Source organism: Acanthochromis polyacanthus, chromosome 14, assembly GCF_021347895.1.
Source record: "Acanthochromis polyacanthus isolate Apoly-LR-REF ecotype Palm Island chromosome 14, KAUST_Apoly_ChrSc, whole genome shotgun sequence".
Classification (NCBI taxonomy): domain Eukaryota; kingdom Metazoa; phylum Chordata; class Actinopteri; family Pomacentridae; genus Acanthochromis; species Acanthochromis polyacanthus.
Genome location: NC_067126.1, coordinates 18,441,153 through 18,461,151, shown reverse-complemented (window position 1 = coordinate 18,461,151; position 19,999 = coordinate 18,441,153). Strand labels below are relative to the sequence as shown.

At 41.5% G+C, this 19,999-nt stretch overlaps 2 protein-coding genes across 3 annotated transcripts; one reads left to right on the top strand and one right to left on the bottom strand.

Annotated features, from left to right (window-relative positions):
- On the top strand, nt 1-7,788 carry c14h2orf69 (chromosome 14 C2orf69 homolog). Of its 2 annotated transcripts, XM_022209947.2 has the most exons (4): nt 1-158; nt 335-639; nt 2,573-2,811; nt 3,027-7,788. In XM_022209947.2, exons 2-4 carry the CDS (start codon nt 340-342, stop codon nt 3,502-3,504), a joined length of 1,017 nt encoding a protein of 338 aa, XP_022065639.2. In that variant the 5' UTR covers nt 1-158; nt 335-339; the 3' UTR covers nt 3,505-7,788. The 2 variants fall into 2 exon arrangements, with proteins under 2 accessions (XP_022065639.2, XP_022065638.2); XM_022209946.2 differs by having other exon boundaries at nt 2-639.
- Nucleotides 7,591-19,975, bottom strand: stk17b (serine/threonine kinase 17b (apoptosis-inducing)). The gene is made up of 7 exons (XM_022209945.2): nt 19,409-19,975; nt 16,004-16,216; nt 14,179-14,317; nt 13,410-13,536; nt 12,859-12,907; nt 11,014-11,193; nt 7,591-10,683 (listed from the first exon to the last, which is right to left on the bottom strand). Exons 1-7 carry the CDS (start codon nt 19,528-19,530, stop codon nt 10,440-10,442), a joined length of 1,074 nt encoding a protein of 357 aa, XP_022065637.1. The 5' UTR covers nt 19,531-19,975; the 3' UTR covers nt 7,591-10,439.
- Between the last annotated feature and the right edge of the window lie 24 nt (nt 19,976-19,999).

The following is a 19,999-nucleotide window of genomic DNA, read 5'->3' as shown; positions in this document are numbered from 1 at the left end:
TTCGAGGGTCGCTGAGTTTCTGTAGTGTTTTTGATACACAGCGCCTCTTCGTGGTCAAAATGGTCCCCAAACTGTCATAATATAATAATAAATACTGAAAGTTTATTATCAACCTGCCATAATGTGAGACGGGCGGCGGTTAAAGACGTCGTGTGCAGGTACGTGTTTTCTGTTAGCTCCACATATTAAGGCTCCGGGCCTAGTTTGGAGTTAGCCGCCGATAATGTGATGCTGGCAGCAGAGACGGGTATCGTTAGCTGCTTAGCTAGCTGACAGCAGCAACATGGACTAACTGCGCAGAGGAGGAAAACGCCAAATCACTTTCTTATTTTAGAGTCCATGCTAGCTGGCCGAGCAGTTGCGGCGGTCTACGCTTTAATAACTGCGGCAAAACCGATGACTTCCGTGGCGGCGACGACCTCCTCCGAGCTCCGGGGGCTGCACGGCTCAGCCAGCCAGGATGCACGCTCCGGGAGCCCGTGGCGGAGGCTGCAGAGGCTGGTCGCAGTTCCGGGACACGTCCCGAGAAGAGTGAACGACCTGCTGCTGCTGCGGCCCGACACAGACGATCAGAGCGAGCCGGAGGAGAAGGAGGGGAGTAGTAACAGGCATGTGGTGTTCTTCCACGGAGATATTCAGGTGAGTGTGATGGTAGGGGATCAGGTTATCCAGGGAGAGATGACCGACCTGAATGAATGACGTTTATCCCTTTAAAGTTATTACTGAGGCTGCCTATTGCTCTGCATGCTGCTCATGGCTTGTTTTCTGTTGTCATTATTGTATGTATGTGTATTATTGTAATAAACCCAACATCTTTTTAAAAAAATGGATGGGTCATGTTTTTTCTGACAAAACTTAGTGATCTATTAGTTGATGATTACTTAGGCTGCAACAGTTATTAAGTTAATATTGGCAGCTATAAATTTAATCAATAACTATTTTGATAATCGATTCATTTCTGATTGCAGATCATGGTCAATTGCAGATCATCATCAAATCTTAAATGTGAATGTTTTCTGATTTCTCCTCCATTACAATAAACTTTATATTTTTAGGCATAAGGCACACTGATTAACCTTTTTCAAACCATTTTTAGATATTTTATTGAACAAATGAAATAAACTTTGTCAGAATATCAGCAATCACTCCTGCCCAGATCTCCTGTGTACATATAAAGCAGTAGAAGCATACAGGATTCAGTTCTATATGACTGTAACGTTCTGATAGGGCCCATAGGATTTGGGTTGGTGTATTACAGCATATTTCTTTGATGAGCTGCTGCCTCACTTATAATGTTGGGGTTATATAATTTGCAGATGCAGAAAGTGTTTTTGTACTGGCTTGTATGCAACATGTGATGCCTAATGGATGCCCACAAAAGCTATCTGATGAATCACCTGTATGCTTACATGTACAGGAGGAAGCACATTTTAATTTTCTTGCGTTTTTGAAGTATGCAGTGAACCTCAATGATCATCCTTAGCCTTCAGTATTGTAGAGCTTTTTGCTTCTGTCCAGTCTTTAAATTGGAGTTGACATCAGGAGTCATCTTATCTGACATGGATAGAAAGCATTTAGTACTGTGGGGGGCGGGGGGGGGGGTTCCAGGTGGGAGAGAGACTGCTGGTGATTGGTTCAGGTGTTGTGACTGACAGTGAGGAGGTCCAGTAGTATGGAAGTGACTGAGTGTGACTGGCAGGTGTCTGTTCATGTTGGGAATCTTGATGACCAACAATGAACTATTACAGAGTGACTATTGCAGAGTGAGTGCTACACACTTGAAAAATAGCCAACTTGTCCGTGAAGCCATCATCCTTGATGTGCCAATGAGAGAAGAGGAACTTGATGTTCTTCTTGTCCTCATCAACTGCTGTTACAAAGCATGGCACTGCTGCACATTTAGTTTTTCAGCGTGTGCAGCTCTGAGAGGGACACCTAGTTATCAAGTGGAGGAAATGTGGAGATGCAGGATAAATTTAACACCACACATTTATTTTTCTTTTCTAACTCCTTTCAAAGCATCTCAGAACTGCCCTCATTCATTCCAGCTTGTCTGCTGCCCAATCCATTTATTCATTGTCCTCATGTGCAGTTCATTAGGCGGCTCTGCAAGCAAGTGTTAATATTCCCACAGTGTGCTGGTATTTCCCAGGAGACCTTTGTCTGGGCAGGAGGCTGTGACTGTGATGTTTCCATGTAAATAAAATGAATGAGGTCATTGTGTTCAGTGTGACAGCACTCTGAGAAGACGCTGCTGATGAGACTAATTAAGTGGGTCAAGATCCACCCATGTTGTAGTCACTCTGTCACCAGGCTTGTTTTCAGGACAGGATGTTTTGCTCAGCTCCCAGATCGAAACGCATGAAGAACGTTTGCAAACATCCTTATATTTTAATTTGAAATGTTTCAAATCAGCTGCTTTTCCTCTCCATCCATATCCCGCCGCGCTAAGCCAAACTGCAGGACATCTATATAATGGATGCATGTCCTCTTTGTCATGAAATTCTAGTGTTATTATAATTGGTGTATTGCAGCTTTAAACAGTATCTTTGTCTGTGTGCTGCTGGTGCAGAACTTCCAGGAGGAGATGGCTCTGCAGCCTGAAGGAGCTCAGTGGTTGTCCTGGAGTCTGGAGCAGGTCGCCGTCACTCTGGGCCGACGTTTCCCCAACAGATATATCTGGGTGGTCAGAGCCTCCCGCATGTATCTGCACAAGTTCAGCTGCTACCACAACTTTGTAGAGAGCAACATGTTTGGGGCGCCGGAGCATTTTCCGTACTCTGCTGACTTTGGAGCGTTTCGACACCTCAGGTTTGGTTTTAAGCTTGTTTTCTACTGTGATCTGTTGTGTGGTGCCGTGGAGAGTTAGTTTGGGTTTTGCACATTATCAGATTAACTCTTACACAGTTTTACCACCTCTGATAAGCTTATCACATCATGACCTTTACTGCAGGTTGGTTGTATTGTAGATCTTCCAGATGTTGTATTTTTCTTCCACTGAGTCTGAGCAGAGTTTCTGACCACAGGGCCCTGCTGAGCCACGGCATGGAGCGAGCCCACCTACCAAACCCCCTCCAGCCAGAAGGAGGTGCTGACAGCATCCCCTCAGGGTTCTCCCTGACTCTAGTGGGCTTCAGCAAAGGCTGTGTGGTTCTGAATCAGATGGTGTATGAGCTGGCCGGGGCCCGCGCAGACCCACAGATGTCACCCTTCGTCAAACACATCACAGACATGTTCTGGCTGGACGGGGGGCACCCAGGGGGCAGCGAGACCTGGGTGACGGACAAGCAGGTGCTTAAAGAGCTTGCTGTCAGTGGAGTGTCGATCCACGCCCACGTCACCCCTTACGAGGTGTGCGACCCGATGCGGGCCTGGGTGGGCCGCGAACACGGACACTTCATCAAGACTCTGGAGGAGTTCGGGGCCTGTCCCAGTAAGAAGCTGCACTTTGAGGACGAGCCCCCCTCCATTGAGAACCACTTCAGGGTCATCCAGGAGTTTTAAGTCCGCTTTAAAACAGCTAAAGCACACACGTGTGAACGCTGAGCTGATGGTCTGTAGCGCTGTACTTTACTGATAGAATGCAGGTTGTGTGTCTTACTCGTTGGTCTTACCTCAATTTTCGTGTGATTTAAGGGCTTGGAGTTTAGAGCAGGTGACAGATGCTGGTGTTGTGTTCATTCTTTGTACTGCTAAATGCACTTAACCTGAGCTGATCCTCCCCCTGCCCCCCGAGCAGGAATATGCAGGTATAAAAAGTGGATAATGGATAGTTGTGCCATCCAGTGTCTTCCTTTAAAGACCCTGTAGGCTAAATGTCATTTTCAATTCAACACTGGCTCAGTTTGTGCTCCTGCAGAGCGGTTGATTTTAAAAAAACATTAACAAGTCATGTTGTTTTCAGGTTGATTTAGTTTGAGGGAATAACTGTAACTTAAGTCATATTAATCATTAGTGTAACATTGCTACTTAAATTAATTTCTGCTGCTTTTAAACAGAGCTTCATGTATGTTTGGCTGAAGCAGAGCACCTCATTACATTCTCTTTATACCTGCACTAATGGTTGACGCCTGAATGTCTGAACGTCTGAACGTGACTCTGCAGTGTCATGTTCAGACTTCACCAGTTGGTCTCCTAGTTGATTGTATTTAAACTGTGGCCAATTTATTAAGCACAGTGAGTTAACAGATGATTCTGTTTCATTCCTTCAGTCTGATCCTAATGGTGGATCATCCACCAGTAATTTATCAGATCATTTCTGTTTAAGTGTATCTTAAGTTATTGCAAGAGGAAACCAAAACATGAAAGTTGTATTTTTGTAGCATTTAGTTTTTTGTTACTGCCACCATGAGAAAGACAGAAATTTGCTCCTTTGTTCATCATGACAGTGAACACACTGTGACCTCCAGTTCCATTAAGTAGGCATTCTGGAGCTTTCTGATTACACTAAATCTTAATCAGCAAATGAAGCTGAGTTGATCTGTTTGTAAAGACCATGTGACCCATACCAGCTGCTGTTTTCAAGTTGAAGAATAGACTTTCAAACTGAGCTTCATTATAACGGGATTTTAAAAAGTTCTGTTAACTTTTTCTCACAACATACTTTCATTTTTTTCTGAGTTCACCAATAGGCATGTACACACGTGGACAAAATTGTTGGTACCCCTCAGTTAAAGAAGGAAAAACCCACAATTCTCACTGAAATCACTTGAAACTCACAAAAGTAACAATAAATAAAAATTTATTGAAAATTAAATAATCAAAATCAGCCATCACTTTTGAATTGTTGATTAACATAATTATTTAAAAAAACAAACTAATGAAACAGGCCTGGACAAAAATGATGGTACCCATAACTTAATATTTTGTTGCACAACCTTTTGAGGCAATCACTGCAATTAAACGATTTCTGTATTTGTCAATGAGCGTTCTGCAGCTGTCAACAGGTATTTTGACCCACTCCTCATGAGCAAACAGCTCCAGTTGTCTCAGGTTTGATGGGTGTCTTCTCCAAATGGCATGTTTCAGCTCCTTCCACATATGTTCAATGGGATTCAGATCTGGGCTCATAGAAGGCCACTTTAGAATAGTCCAACGCTTTTCTCTCAGCCATTCTTGGGTGTTTTTGGCTGTGTGTTTTGGATCGTTGTCCTGTTGGAAGACCCATGACCTGCGACTGAGACCAAGCTTTCTGACACTAGGCAGCACATTTCTCTCCAGAATGCCTTGATAGTCTTCAGATTTCATCGTACCTTGCACACTTTCAAGACACCCTGTGCCAGATGCAGCAAAGCAGCCCCAAAACATTACTGAGCCTCCTCCATGTTTCACCGTAGGGACAGTGTTCTTTTCTTCGTATGCTTGCTTTTTGAGTCTATGAACATAGAGTTGATGTGCCTTACCAAAAAGCTCCAGTTTGGTCTCATCTGTCCAAAGGACATTCTCCCAGAAGCTTTGTGGCTTGTCAACATGCATTTTTGCAAATTCCAGTCTCGCTTTTTTATGAGTTTTTTTCAGCAGTGGTGTCCTCCTTGGTCGTCTCCCATGAAGTCCACTTTGGCTCAAACAACGACGAATGGTGCCATCTGACACTGATGTACCTTGGCCTTGGAGTTCACCTTTAATTTCTTTGGAGGTTGCTCTGGGCTCTTTGGATACAATTCCAACGATCCGTCTCTTCAATTTGTCATCAATTTTCCTCTTGCGGCCACGTCCAGGGAGGTTGGCTACTGTCTCGTGGGTCTTGAACTTCTGAATAATATGAGCCACTGTTGTCACAGGAACTTCAAGCTGTTTAGAGATGGTCTTATAGCCTTTACCTTTAAGATGTTTGTCTATAATTCTTTTTTCGGATGTCCTGGGACAATTCTCTCCTTCGCTTTCTGTTGTCCATGTTCAGTGTGGTACACACCTTTTCACCAAACAGCAGGGTGACTACTTGTCTCCCTTTAAATAGGCAGACTGACTGATTATGAGTTTGGAAACACCTGTGATGTCAATTAAATGACACACCTGAGTTAATCATGTCACTCTGGTCAAATAGTTTTCAATCTTTTATAGAGGTACCATCATTTTTGTCCAGGCCTGTTTCATTAGTTTGTTTTTTTAAATAATTATGTTAATCAACAATTCAAAAGTAATGGCTGTTTTTGATTATTTAATTTTCAATAAATTTTTATTTATTGTTACTTTTGTGAGTTTCAAGTGATTTCAGTGAGAATTGTGGGTTTTTCCTTCTTTAACTGAGGGGTACCAACAATTTTGTCCACGTGTGTACATCTTGGATTTTTGCATTTATTTGATGTTTTTCAACTCTTTGTCTGATTGCTTATACATGCACGCATATATATATATATATATATATATATTTTTTTTTTTTTTTGCAGCAGAAAACATCTTGTCGTGGAATTAACAGATTATTATGCTCCTGCTGTGACAAAAGACAATGGGTTTGAAAACTACAAATTCATTGCACAAAATAAGAAAACTGCTTCAAAATAGCACATATAGTGGTCACTTTTATGAAACGGTAAACTCTTAGCCTGACAGGCATCATTTGCCCATAACCTTTATTAGCCCATACTCCTGATGATAACATCATTGTGCATCCCTTTATTCCAGATTATTTATGAATCTAAAATATTACAAGTACTTTTTTTTGTAAAATTAAATAAGTTGTATCAACACACAGGTACAATACTGTTCAAACGTTTGGGGTCACTTAGAAATGTTCTTTTTTTGAAAGAAAAGCATTTTTTTCGATGAAGATGACATTAAATGAATCAGAAATACAGTCTCAACATTGTTAATGTGATAAATGATTATTCTAGCTAGAAGCAGTTGATTTCTAGTGGAATATCTCCATAGAGGTACAGAGGAACATTTCCAGCAACCATCACTCCTGTGTTCTAATGCTACATTGTGTTAGCTAATCATGTTGAAAGGCTAACTGATGATTAGAAACTCTTGTGCAATTATGTTAGCACATGAATGAAAGTGTGTGTTCATAGAAAATATGAAATTATCTGGGTGACCCCACACTTTAGAACGGTAGTGTGTATGTTCATTTTCTCCTGGTGGCAGACATGTTATATGTACTGTGTTTTTTATAGCTGCTGTAGGTAAATATACATGCTAGTATTGTGTGGGTAAATCCTTGTTCAGATCAAACTGCTGACGGCCTGTCAGCTGGCAGCATGCTTATTAATAATCTGTATGACCTTTGTGTAACCTTAAATAGCATCTTTGCACTACGCTAAAGGCTGCAAGTCGTTTTGCTGAATGTAACTTCAAAAGCATTCCATTATGTTTACTACTCGCTGTATGCCGTGCTGTTTAAAAGCAGGACTTCTATTAATGTTTGCTCAACAGCTGAGCTAGTGCACAGACAGCATAATGTGCACGCTTTTAAATGATTTGTCTGCTTTCTGGTACACACTGACACCCTGCTACTTTGGCCTATTTCCAGTCAACCAGTGATGCAGGATGGAACTCTGAGCTCTTTAGAATCAGCAGGTGGCAGCAGTGTGGAAAAATGAAAATACAGGGAACTGAAACAGACAAAGACGACATGAGAAATAGTCCATCACATATTTTCTACAATCTTTAATGAGCTTTTTCAGTTTGCTTTGTGATGCCTATGTATTAGCCTGCAGCTGATCAGAATACAAACGGATTATGTCTTTTTTTTGTTTTTTTTTTAGTAATTTCAAATGCAATCAGAATGCTCATACATTAAAAAAAAAACAATATAAAATGCAAAATAAACATACATCTCTTCAACATTTATTTGCTTGTGCTTGTGGCTGGTTTTACTAACATACAGTATCCTTCAGTCTGACTGCGCTCAAAGAGAACAAACAGGAATGTTGGGTGACATCAGCGGCGCTCCACTTCTCGAGGACGACTGAGCACCTCTCGCTCAGACAATGAGCGCTCACACAGACAGACAGACACACACAACGGAGGCCACCGAGTGACTAGCTGCTGAAAATAACACAGTACAATAGCTGTTCAAAACAACGAGCTCAACGCTACAGCATAAGTCATGTTCAAGTGACAGATAAACAATGGCAGCAAACATGAGCCGCTGCGTCCATTTGAGCGCTCCGTCATCCGGCAAAGTGAGATCCCTGACATCACTGCGATGCAAAACAAGTTCATCTACTTCTGTGATTCAACTACTTACATCTTAAAATCTATTTTTACTGACTCCATTACAAGAGGAGAGAGATAGCTTCACTTTGCTTTGAGCTGGATCAAGATTATCTCAAAGACACTGTCATCCGTTCGGAGAGGTATTAAATAGAAAGCGCAGAGGAGACAGACTTTGAAAAAGTCTTGAGATTAAGTAAGATTCAAGCTTATTTCCTAATACAGTAGCAAAAGGGATTCTAGGTTCCTACAATCACCCGACTGTATCAAACTGACAGATACAAATATACTTAATCAACAAGTCCTCATCTAAATCACTTAATATGGAGTTCTTTTACAGTGTGGTGTTCCAGTTTTCAAGGATGACAGCATACAGATGAGAGCATGGCCGTGGCTGGAGACGCCCATCTCACTTCACAAAGCCCATTGTGCCGGCTGGTGACAACAACACACAAACGCAATGTGGTCCTATTCGGTTTGGCACAATAAAAAAAAAAAGGAATGTTTTGTAGTCGGAGGTTAAGCGCAATCAGAGTTGATTTTGGTGAGGTGAGGTTTTGTTTTGAGTCAATAGCACCTCGTATTTTACATTGTGCAGTGGTTCTGTCATGCTTCTTGGGATAAACACCCTCTTTTTTTCTCTAAAATTTAACAGTTAAATCATCATTCTCACTTTCTCAACACCCGCTTATTTTAACGTTCAACATCAGAACTCAAAGAGTCGCGAAACTATTCCTTTGATGTCTGACTATTCCTTCAAATTCTTCTTTCAAGACTGACACATTTCCAGTTCCATCCAAGTATTTAATCACCTTCCTTCCTCTGACTCATCTCCCCGAATCCATGTTTACTCACTTTCCAATACCACCTTAAAACTAGTCCTTCTCTTCATCTTCCAATATTTCCATTTATTATTCAGTACACTGCAACCACAACAGCATCTTGTATTAAATAACACCTTAATCGCCCTCCGTCTCCTGGCTCCCACCACTTCTTTATAAGACACATGAGCACATTTACATAAAAATATAAAGTATAAGTCCAGCACATAAATAATAACAGGCCTATAAGAATAACATTAAGAATACAAAACAAAGTGAGCAGAGAGTGAGCAGCATGCCCTGAGATGAACAACAACAGGAATAGATCACTTCAGGCACCCTGACCCAAGAGGACTAGCAGACTGAATGGCTTTGGTGAAAGACACAGTGAACCTCTGAAGGACGCGCTTTCACAAAGAGCTCCCCTTTTGCTTATCAGTTCAGTACGTGTGCTGGTGAAGTAAGTGCTAAAGTCGTGTTAAACAAAGAGGAACTTGCAGCTCAGTGAGGAAATTGAGTAAATGCGGGTGTGGCATTTGAACAACTTGCTTGAGTCACTGCTTCTTTTGGAGCTCTTACAGTTTCTGCTACACTGTGGCAGCACAAACAATAATGCCACGAATACCGCTGCTCACTTTCGGCCTTTCACAACAACCTAAATAGAAGGAAAATGTGGAAGCCTGTCAGGTCTTTTAAGGGGGCTACGCTATGGTTAGGCTATAAAAAGAGGTTTTATCTAAAACCCTGAGCTAAGTTTAAACCCTCAGTCTGTAGCGCACATGGAGAAAACGGAAGTTTGACACCCAGGGAAAAGACAGACACATAGGAATGTAATGTGCTGTGAGTAATCCTGTCTTTGATGTGAAACACAACCATGACACGGGCAGCAGGGTGTTTTACCACCTACATCAGGTTTCCCATAATGCTGCTGTGCATAATTCTCTTCAAAATGCAAATGAAGACGTGATCGCACTTCCTCATTGCAGAGCAGCTTATCTCGACATCACGTTTCTGCTGAAGTGCAACTGAACAGTAACTGGGGTTGATGACTAGCAACACTTAACTTCCCACCTTAAGGCAAAGATTTTAAATGCACAAGAATTATTGCATAGAGTTCCCTAGAAATCCACACCACTAGCCTTCATCTGCATAGGGACAGCTAGCACAGCCCTTTGAAAAAACAACAAAAGGAATTAAATACTTAAGGTTAAATGCACTGCATTAATTGAGACATACTGTACAAATTTCACACCTTTAAACAGCAACAGATTTCAAAATTTAGCTGGTTATCTTTGGTTTTGAGTGGTCGATCTTGCAACTGATCAATTAGTGGAATATAAACACAGCCTAAGTACTGTTGAGTGGTGGGCAGCAGACAGATGGGTTTCTGGAGGCTTAAAAGAATTTAAAAGCTCGGAGGAAGGCCCCTGCCTTACTACTTCAATTTCTTGCCTTTTAACTTTTTCAAAAGTCACCGTCTCCAGCAGCAGGCGTCTCCTCATCGAAGCGCAACCTTTTTGCGTGAGAGTGAGGCGACGACTCCAGGAAGTTCTCCTTGTCTTCGGGGTCTTCTGGTGGGGCTGCCCACTTCATGCCACAGTTCCTGTCTCGGAGGGAGCGGGTAGGACCCAGGTCGGGGCTCTGACAGAGCTGTGGGTGCTGCCATAGCCAGGGGTGGGCCATACACTCTGCAGCACTGGGCCGATCCCTGTGGGCCAAGCACAACGTCCAGCACTTAGAGTCCAACACTGTAGCTCACACAGTCCACATTATTTAACATACTAATGGAAAGACAGGTTGCAGGCCAGTTCAAAAAGTTAAAAGTAAGTTTAGAAAAGTATGGAAATAAAGTGCTTTATTGGCTCAGGAATGTGCTCTACTTGCTGAATGATCTGTATGAATCCTTCACACTAAAATAAAACATGACATGACTTAATGTTTACAGCTGCGTGATAACATTTCATTCTAAATAAACCACTTGATTGACATTCTGCTCTCTGGGAATTTGAGCCAAGTTCCCAAACTGCCTTCTACTCACTCAGGTGCTTTGACCAGCAGCTTGCGGATGAAGTCCACGGCCAGCTCTGACACTCTGGCGAAGGCCTCCCTGCTGTAGTCCACGTTGACCTGGGAGACGTTAAGATACGTCTCCTGCTTGTCGTCGCCGGCAAACGGAGATTCCCCCGTCACCAGCATGTAGGCTATAACACCCACACTCCTGAGGAACACACACACATGCAGGACACAATCAACACGTGTACTGGAGTGACTGAGGGTTAAATAACTGAGGGGAATGGAGATCGATGAGAACAAAGGTGAATATTGAATCTAATTACCCAAACTGTCAAATATGTTGGGGGAGTGGTTTGTGGTTTTGCAAAGCAACTGAACACCATTTTCATCCACAGTTTCTGAAACCTGTAAATGAGCTGCAGTTCAAATTTGCATGTAGCAACACCCCAGTGTCCTAAAAACTCTGTCCAGGACTATCAACTGAACTTCACATCACCACAAATGATTATTACGGGCTATTTATTTATCATTTCCACCTGAAACACTTCCCTAAATTTTGACCGCAACAGCTCCATAGCTGTAAAACCTAAATGATCAATGCTGGGCTTTATAGATTAGAGACACTCATACATATTAGACACACAGAGCAGTTTCTTTTTCCTGGCTCAGAATGACCCTTTGTGGGGGTGACTACTTGTGTCAGTACACAGTAAAGGCAATGAGTCAGGATCATCCCATTCATGCATTTTCCTGCGATTTCTGACCATTTTATAAAAAAAAATCTGCTATGCTTGGAGAAAATGACATGAACAAAAACTGGTTAAAACTGTTTTGTTGTTTTTGTTATCAGGTCTTATAATTTTGGTGCTAGTTGTTTTTCCTCACTGTTTACTGAAACCTCTTCCCAGACATTATTCTACGCACTGATATTCACACATATTTACCCTGGGACACTGTACAAACACTGCTATTATATCACTCTACAAGAGAAGCAGAGAACATACCATACTTGCTTGTTTGATTAGCATCTATGTTGAAGGACCTGCTCATGTAAAATTCCCAGAATCATTTTCAACTTTTCAACAGTCTTTGCTTGTATGGTGTGCAGTTCTGCATGGAAATAAATCTAATCTAAGTGTAAAATTGTCATATTTTATTAAACTCATCTAATTCTAAATGTTTCTTTTTTTTTTCTCCAAATACCCCAAAATCAACTGTTTGCATCAGATTCTGCAAAACTTCTGCACTCCTTGGTGCAACCCTGAGGCCACGAGTGACTCAGCTTTGACCAACAATCATGTGGTAAACATTTAGAGACTTTTCAGGTGAACTGCAGGCAGTGTTTACACAGAGAAGAGGAGACGAGTTACAAATGTAAAGAGTTAACTATCTCTGGTATGCAGAAAAAAATGTACACAAGCAAAAAAAAAAAAGAAAATCCCCACAAAAAACACCCAGAAGCTGCCTGGGGTTAAACACGGGAGAATTCTGAAATGTAATAGTTCTCCTTGTACTCATAACCAGACCAGAGCAGGATCTGAAAACTCAGTAAAAACTTGCACTTTCACTACTGCTTCATCCAAGCCGAACTAGGGTAAATAACATCCTAATAACACTGTAAACCAGCAAATATTGATGGTACTTTTCTTAATTCTTAACTGCCACTCTATCACACTTCATAGAACAGAAAAGAAGCAGAGCGATGCTACATCCATTTCAATCATAGCCGCTGTCTTCACTGAACGAGTCTACAGCCTTCTAAATACAGCAGCCGGTTGAGTTTTAATTCCAGATATTTCCTGGTCCCAGCACAGGGAACTTCAAGGTGGAACGGGTGAAGTCAGTCACAATTGTGCAAGAATGGACTCACCAGAGGTCAGATGCTGTTGTGATTGGTTCATAATTGAGGATCTCTGGGGCTGAACATGAAAGAAAAAGAAATAAAAGTCAGTTGTTATTCAATATTGCAAGAATGTCTCGGTGTAATTTCCTGTATCATTTCATGACTTGTGTCTTCTTTTATCACTGCTCATCATCAAGTCATGTCTTCCAGGTGTCTCTGCTTTTTCAACCAATCTACTCATTTATTTAAGACTGCACAAATGAAAACAAACAGAAGGATGCAGCTATAGTAGAATGTGCGTGATACAGGTAGGCAAAGGTTTCTGGACGTCAGAATTACCTAACGTTCTGGAACTCATAAAACTCACCTGTCTCTATGGCTGACGGCCACATTGTAATTAATAGTAACCTCTGCAGCAATTCTATCAATAAGCATGATATGAATATTAAAGGTAACAGCCAGATGCTCAGTAAGGCTTCTCTCATTAACCATAAACCACTGTTAATCTGTAAAATAAACAACGGACTGCGACGTCAGCTCTTGTCTGATGAAAACCAGTTGTATGAACATCACCTTACCGACATATTCAGGTGTGCCAAGAATCTCTCTGAGCTCTCCAACCGCACCCAGTCTGCGTGCCAGGCCAAAGTCTACAATCTTTATGTCTCCTGGAGGGGATGGGCTGGTCAGGAGAATGTTCTGTGGCTGAAAGAGACACGTTGGTTGAAGTGTTGGACAAATGTATTTCTCACTATAAAATTCTGAACTTTTTCTGAAGATATCTTGTGACTTAGCCTGCTTAGGAGGAGGTGTTTACCACTGCTAACACTGCCGTTTATTGGAGTATTGAATGTATACTGACCCCAAGATGCTGCATAAACACTGCTATTATATTATTGCATCATTCTTTACAAGAGAGGCTGAGAACATAGAGTACATGTTTGTTTGATTAGCACCTATGGTAAAACTTCTGCTCGTGGAAGATTCCCAGGCCAGGTGATATTTACATTAATATTCGAATGTCTAAAACATGAAGATTCACCTGCAGATGTGGCCGCAAACACAACCTTTCACATCCAGGAGTCAGTGCTGAGAGACTGGTATTTAATTTTTTTTTTTTTTTTTTCTTTCATTTTGTGCTGTTAAGCTGACCACTTTGCTCAGGGCTAGGGGCTCTACTACCACCTATAATCCTGGTTCTGGGTTTAACTGTGTCATGAAAATAGGAAATTGAGGTTTTGAGTGTTCTTAAAAAAAGAGAAAAACATGCACTTAAGGGTGAAGTGAGTGAACATTTAAAATAGATTCCCATGGCCCATGCGATTCATTTTGTGTGTGTGTAAAGACCTTCAGGTCTAAGTGAACCAGGTTGCTCTGGTGGAGGTAGTGGACTCCCTCCAGTGTTTGCCTGATCAGACGGGTGATCTGGACCTCTGGCAGCAGCTCTTCAGACACACAGTGGTCGAATATCTCTCCACCCGCCGCACTGGGTAAAGAGAAAACACAAACGCACCATAAATACACACACACACACACACACACACACACACACACACACACACACACACACACACACACACACACACACACACACACACACACACACACACACACACACACACACACACACACACACACACACACACACACACACACACACACACACACACACACACACACACACACACACACACACACACACACACACACACACACACACACACACACACACACACACGAACTGGCCATCTGCTAAAATGTCCACGGCTGGTCAAATACCAGGCAATTTTCTGACATTTGATGCAGTCCGCATGTGGTGGACTTTCCACAAGATAAACTGAATTATAGTTTATTTATGGCCTGCAGTGTGGCACAGTGGTTTCAGTGGCCAAGCCTTAGCCAGTGGGTCACCAGCTAGATTCTGCATGTTCTGGCAAAGCTCTATTGTGCAAGAAAGAAACCTCCTTCCTGCATAGTCACTGCAAAGCACTGTAGGTACAGGTGCCAGCCAAAAGCCCAGAGTCTTAAAATTGTGCCCAGAGTACTAAGTTCATCTGTTTTTACTACATTTCAAGTTATGAAAGCTTGTAATTTGGTATATGTCAAAGCTGTTTTTGAGGTGTCCAGGCTTTCTTAGATCAACAAAATGAGCTGCTCACGTCGTCATTGCTCTCTGGGAGGGATTAAAATGTCTCCACTGAGTGCTAAAGGTGTGGTTAGAAAATCACCCAACAACCATGTGCATTCTTATTTCTAATCTTGGTCTCTAGTTTCTGTTTTGATTGTACAAAAAGACAAGACGAAGGACAGGGCAGACACATATGGTTCATGTGAAAGGATAATTGAACAGGAAAGTTCAAGAGGTCAGAACTAAAAGGATTTTCATCCACGTCATCTAAATCAAGCTGTACAGTATTGTAGCCAGCATGGGCCTTTTAGTCTTCAAGCAAATCCTGTAAAACAAGTTATGAAGAATGGGTTGTTTGGAGTTCTATAAAGAAAAAAAAAAAGGAGTTAATGTGGCAGCTCCTTCAGACCAGACCGACTGGACTTAGCCCCTATACAAGTATTTACAGGATCATATTGCTGGTTTGGAATGTTTGTGCCAGAAAAATGTAGTCAGTGTTATTGGTGTCAGACTGGTTAAGACAGGAATTAAATAGGATTCATTATATGTTGAACTAGAAAAGCACTTGGAGAGCGCAGACCTCCACCAGGTCATCTGTCTGTCTGTCTGTCTGTCTGTCTGTCTGTCTGTTTGTTAACAGCATAACTCAAAAAGTTATGGATGGATTTTCACCAAATTTTTACAGAATGCCCGGAAGAGCAAAAGTAACAATCGATTAGATTTTGGAGGTGATCCGGATCACCGTCTGGATCCAGGATTTTTCTGAATGACTCTGTACAATTGAGAGATGGCCGTCCTTCAAAAAAATCCTGGATCCAGACGGTGATCCGGATCACCTCCAAAATCTAATCGATTGTTACTTTTGCTCTTCCGGACATTCTGTAAAAATTTGGTGAAAATCCGTCCATAACTTTTTGAGTTATGCTGTTACCAGACAAACAAGACAGACAGACAAACTCCGATGATTACATAACCTCCTGGCGGAGGTAATAAAAAGCAAAATATAACAAGGTGAACATGTTACAAGCTTTGGTGTGAACTCACTACTCCAGCACTAAGACAATGTCGTGATCTGTTTCATAAGCAGCATGCAGGTTGACCACTCGGGCATTGTTACGAGCCGCCTCCAGGACGGCCATCTCATGGATGACTTCTGCCCGGCAGTCCCGACCTCTCCTCCTCTTTCGTAGGAACTTGGCAGCAAACGCTTTCCCCGTGGCCTTCTCTATGCAGCGCTTCACCACTGCAAACTTCCCCCTGGGAGGAACAAAACAGTGGAAAAGTACCTTTAGACACGAAGATCAGCTTCATTTGATGTTTTTGAGCCATGCAAAATAAAAAAAAGAGAGACGTTCTCAAGTCAAACCTCATCTGATTTATTCAGCTTGAGAAAAATACAAGTTTAAGTAGGAACATTTTTAAGTTAAGTTATGCTATTTGAGCGTAGGCTAATGCAAAGAAGGCAAATTAGTCTCAGATTAATGCTGTATAGTAATTTGGAAACTGAATAATTTGATAATGTATACTTAGACAACACTTAAACACAATATAAAATACTGACTCATACATTGCCCAGCCTTAATGACATATTTGTAAGTGACTGCAGCTTTGGATAATGGTGCTATGCAAATACAGTACTGGCATTAGATAACAGGCTCTGAGTGTTATCTAATGCCAGTACATTTCTGACAGCTTAGTGCTAACGATGCTTCTGTGTCTTGTGACTGCACTAACTGTTTGTGTTATTAAATTCATTTGATATCTTATTGGAGATACACCTAAAGCAAACAGTGATGCAGTCACACAACACGTATGATGCTCGTGACATTTTTCAGGATGTAAGTTTAGCAAGAAAAACATTTAGCACAAACTATTTAACAGAATGTCCGTAGAACTAGACCTGCATTACCCTCACTAGAAAAGCCTTTTGGTACACAGCTGGTATTTTATGCAATTAGCAGAAACATTTTCCCCAGGGCTGTGCAAGGACATCAACAAAGAGAAAACAAATCCAATCCAAAAATAACAGCTTTACAAGAACCCAAGAGCAGCAACTATGAAGGTTACAGACCCAGAAGAACTATTTTAATAATAGAACAATGGCGCTAAATTACGCTGCTCCTTTGTGGCACCACCCAAGACTTTTATAAGTACAGCCTGACCAATGTATCAGTCTCCTGCTATTGGCCTGGCATACATTCACACAGACAGTGTATTATTTCTGGTGTATATGTTATCCGGCGAGACGTTTTTTTGTTTTGTTTTTAATTTTTTTTAACAGATTATAATACAGAAAAAGATGCTTGAGGTGAAAGTTAGAAAATGCATCATGCTGTTTTTTCCACAGAGAAGCTCCCACTCCAATGTTTACAAAGCAGTGTCTGCAGCCACACATGTACCAACTACACACCTGAGCAGGCAGTGTTGTGGAGTCAAACAGTGTCTTCACAGTAAACTGCTAATTAGTACAAAAGTTTGGGGTCACTTAAAAATGTCCTTTTGAAAGAAAAGCTGCTTTTTTCCCCCTATAATACAACATTAAATTAGTCAGAAATACAGTATAGACATTGTTTATGTGGTAAATGACTATTCTAGCTGGAAATGGCTGATTTTTAATGGAATATCTCCATAGAGGTACAGAGGAACATTTCCAGCAACCATCACTCCTGTGTTCTAATGCTACATTGTGTTAGCTAATGGTGTTGAAAGGCTAATTGATGATTAGAAAACCCTTGTGCAAGTATGTTAGCACATGAATGAAAGTGTGAGTTTTGATAGAAAACATGGAATAATCTGAATGACCCCAAAGTCTATTCATTCATGCTATTATAGGGAAAAGAAGTTAGGCTGGTGGTACATTTCCTCCAAAATTCAGACGTACGCACACACTGGGTACCCGAAAGCTCAGTCATAAGAATGTGTCCCTTCCTTCAGGAACAAACGCAACTTTCGCAGTACCTTTGTTTCCATAAAATACACTCTTGATATAAAATGGTATTTTTCTTGAATTAAGTTAAATATTTCTTTTTCCAAATCACATATCTGAATTGATGATTAGTAAACCTTTGTGCAATTATGCTAGCACATGAATGAAAGTGCGAGTTTTCATGGAAAACATGAAACTGTCTGGATGACCCCAAACTTTTGATAGGTGGAGAGAATGAAAGTTTGACATCAAGGAAAAAGACAAACATATAGGAATGCAATGTGCTGTGAGTAATCCTGTCTTTGCTGTGAAACACGACCATAACATGGTGAAGTGTTGGGGGACTTGTGAGAAAGAGATAATAAAGAAATTGTGAAAATCCTATTTGTTTTGACATTTTGCTTCTAATGCGAGTCAAACGTTCCCCGTCCTGTTAGCCCTGGTTAAATTTAGGTGCTCTTCAGGTGCTCTACACCTAAATTTCTGATTCTTTTGCTTGCTAGATGCCATGTTTACCAGCTAGTCACAAATTACAGCTGATGTTTGGTGCTGTAAACAGCTGCCTGAAAGGTTTAAGGAGAACAACTGAATGTATGCGCTGCACAACTAAAACTGTGAGCTAAAACTAAATGCAAAGCTGGGTGTAGTTTCTTTTCAACTCTGACCTCCTATCACATCACTCAGACAATCCATTAACGATAATCTAGAAGTTACTGATTGATGCATCATCAACCAATTCTATAAAAGTCAACAAATAACCGATGGTTCTAGTCTGACAAAGACAAAGAAACACAGTGAGACTGAAGTTTTTCACTTCAAAAGGCCACTGTTTAGTAATTTAAGAGTCTGTTATACCATAGCTCAGCATCATTTCACACTCAAGGTCAAAAGTGGAAAATTTTAAGACTAACACTGCTGGCTTTATGTTTTTCAAAACTTCCCGTTTTGACACGTTGCAAACAAATAAGTAAACAGAAGTTGCATGGACCATTTCTTCTTTCTAAAGTCTGGTTTCCACATGTGCTTGTTTCCTTCCTCCTGCACAATTAGACAGTACACGGTGTATGACACATTACTTCAAACACACCTCAGGCTTCCTAGCATATGATCATCCACCATCAGGAGTTGCCATGGCACACGCACACGGCCAAACACATGACAAAGGTCCACTGTAGCACAGCCAGACTCGTGTGTTTACAGTGGATAAAGCTTACAGTCCAGAGTTCAAACACCCTCAACACTAGTTACCTCATCTCAGCTATTCAGCGGAGCAAATGCAAAAGTTACATACAATATGGATTTGGGTATGCAATATTTTAGTATAAACAGATCTATAAGACAGACTAGTTTCTGACAGAAAAAAGTAGTCTAGTCTATGAATATTTCTGTTGTCCATATATCGACGTTTCACTATACATAGGCTCTCATTTGTTAGATGTACTGAAACTGCATCACTTTTAATGGAGAGAGCCTCTGAACTTCTCTCGGCGGTCCATAGCAGCAATGAAATCATTCGGACTCACCTCCCCAGCTCTCCGGTGATTTCATACACACTCTCCATCGGCTCTGGGCTGATCGGGGTCTGAGTTTCACCGAGCAGCCCGGCGGAGAGTCCACTGCGACTGTCAAGCCTTCTCCGAGACATCTTGCTCTGCCCTCGGTATGAGTCTTGCTGCCAGCTACTCGGCTGTATACCGAGCTAAACGCTAATTAAGTGAGTGATGGACGATGAAACTAACCTAAGCGGCTAGCTAACTGCAGCATTGGCAGTTTCACATTAGTTACATATTACTCTTGGCTCAGCCGGTTATCGCTCCTGTTCAGTCCAGCTTAGCCAGTTTACCGACTCCGGTTAGCTCAAGTGCCGCTAAGTTAGCTCGACGGCAATGTCGCGGTTCAAAAGTAAGTTAAACCTTCTTCAAGTAAAGAAGAACGGCTAGTCTATAAAACCTAAACCTACGGGTAGCAAGGTTATCCAAACCGCCGCTGCGGCCGTCTACTAGTTATCTTGGTGAGGTTATGTGGAGAGTTTTCGGTCATCTTTACATCCTCCTGTTTGACACTTCTCGACACGTCACTGCATGGCGCATGCGCATACCGATGTGTTTAGATAA

Bases quoted from the DNA above. Each gene is read 5' to 3' on its own strand.
- c14h2orf69 (XM_022209947.2), top strand. From the start codon at position 340: ATGCTAGCTGGCCGAGCAGTTGCGGCGGTCTACGCTTTAATAACTGCG. The intron at 640-2,572 runs GTGAGTGTGATG...CTGCTGGTGCAG, and splicing joins TCTTCCACGGAGATATTCAG to AACTTCCAGGAGGAGATGGC. The intron at 2,812-3,026 runs GTTTGGTTTTAA...TTCTGACCACAG, and splicing joins GGAGCGTTTCGACACCTCAG to GGCCCTGCTGAGCCACGGCA.
- stk17b (XM_022209945.2), bottom strand. From the start codon at position 19,530: ATGTCTCGGAGAAGGCTTGACAGTCGCAGTGGACTCTCCGCCGGGCTG. The intron at 11,194-12,858 runs GTGAGTCCATTC...TGTGTTCCTCAG, and splicing joins ACAACAGCATCTGACCTCTG to GAGTGTGGGTGTTATAGCCT. The intron at 10,684-11,013 runs GTGAGTAGAAGG...CTTGGCCCACAG, and splicing joins CTGCTGGTCAAAGCACCTGA to GGATCGGCCCAGTGCTGCAG.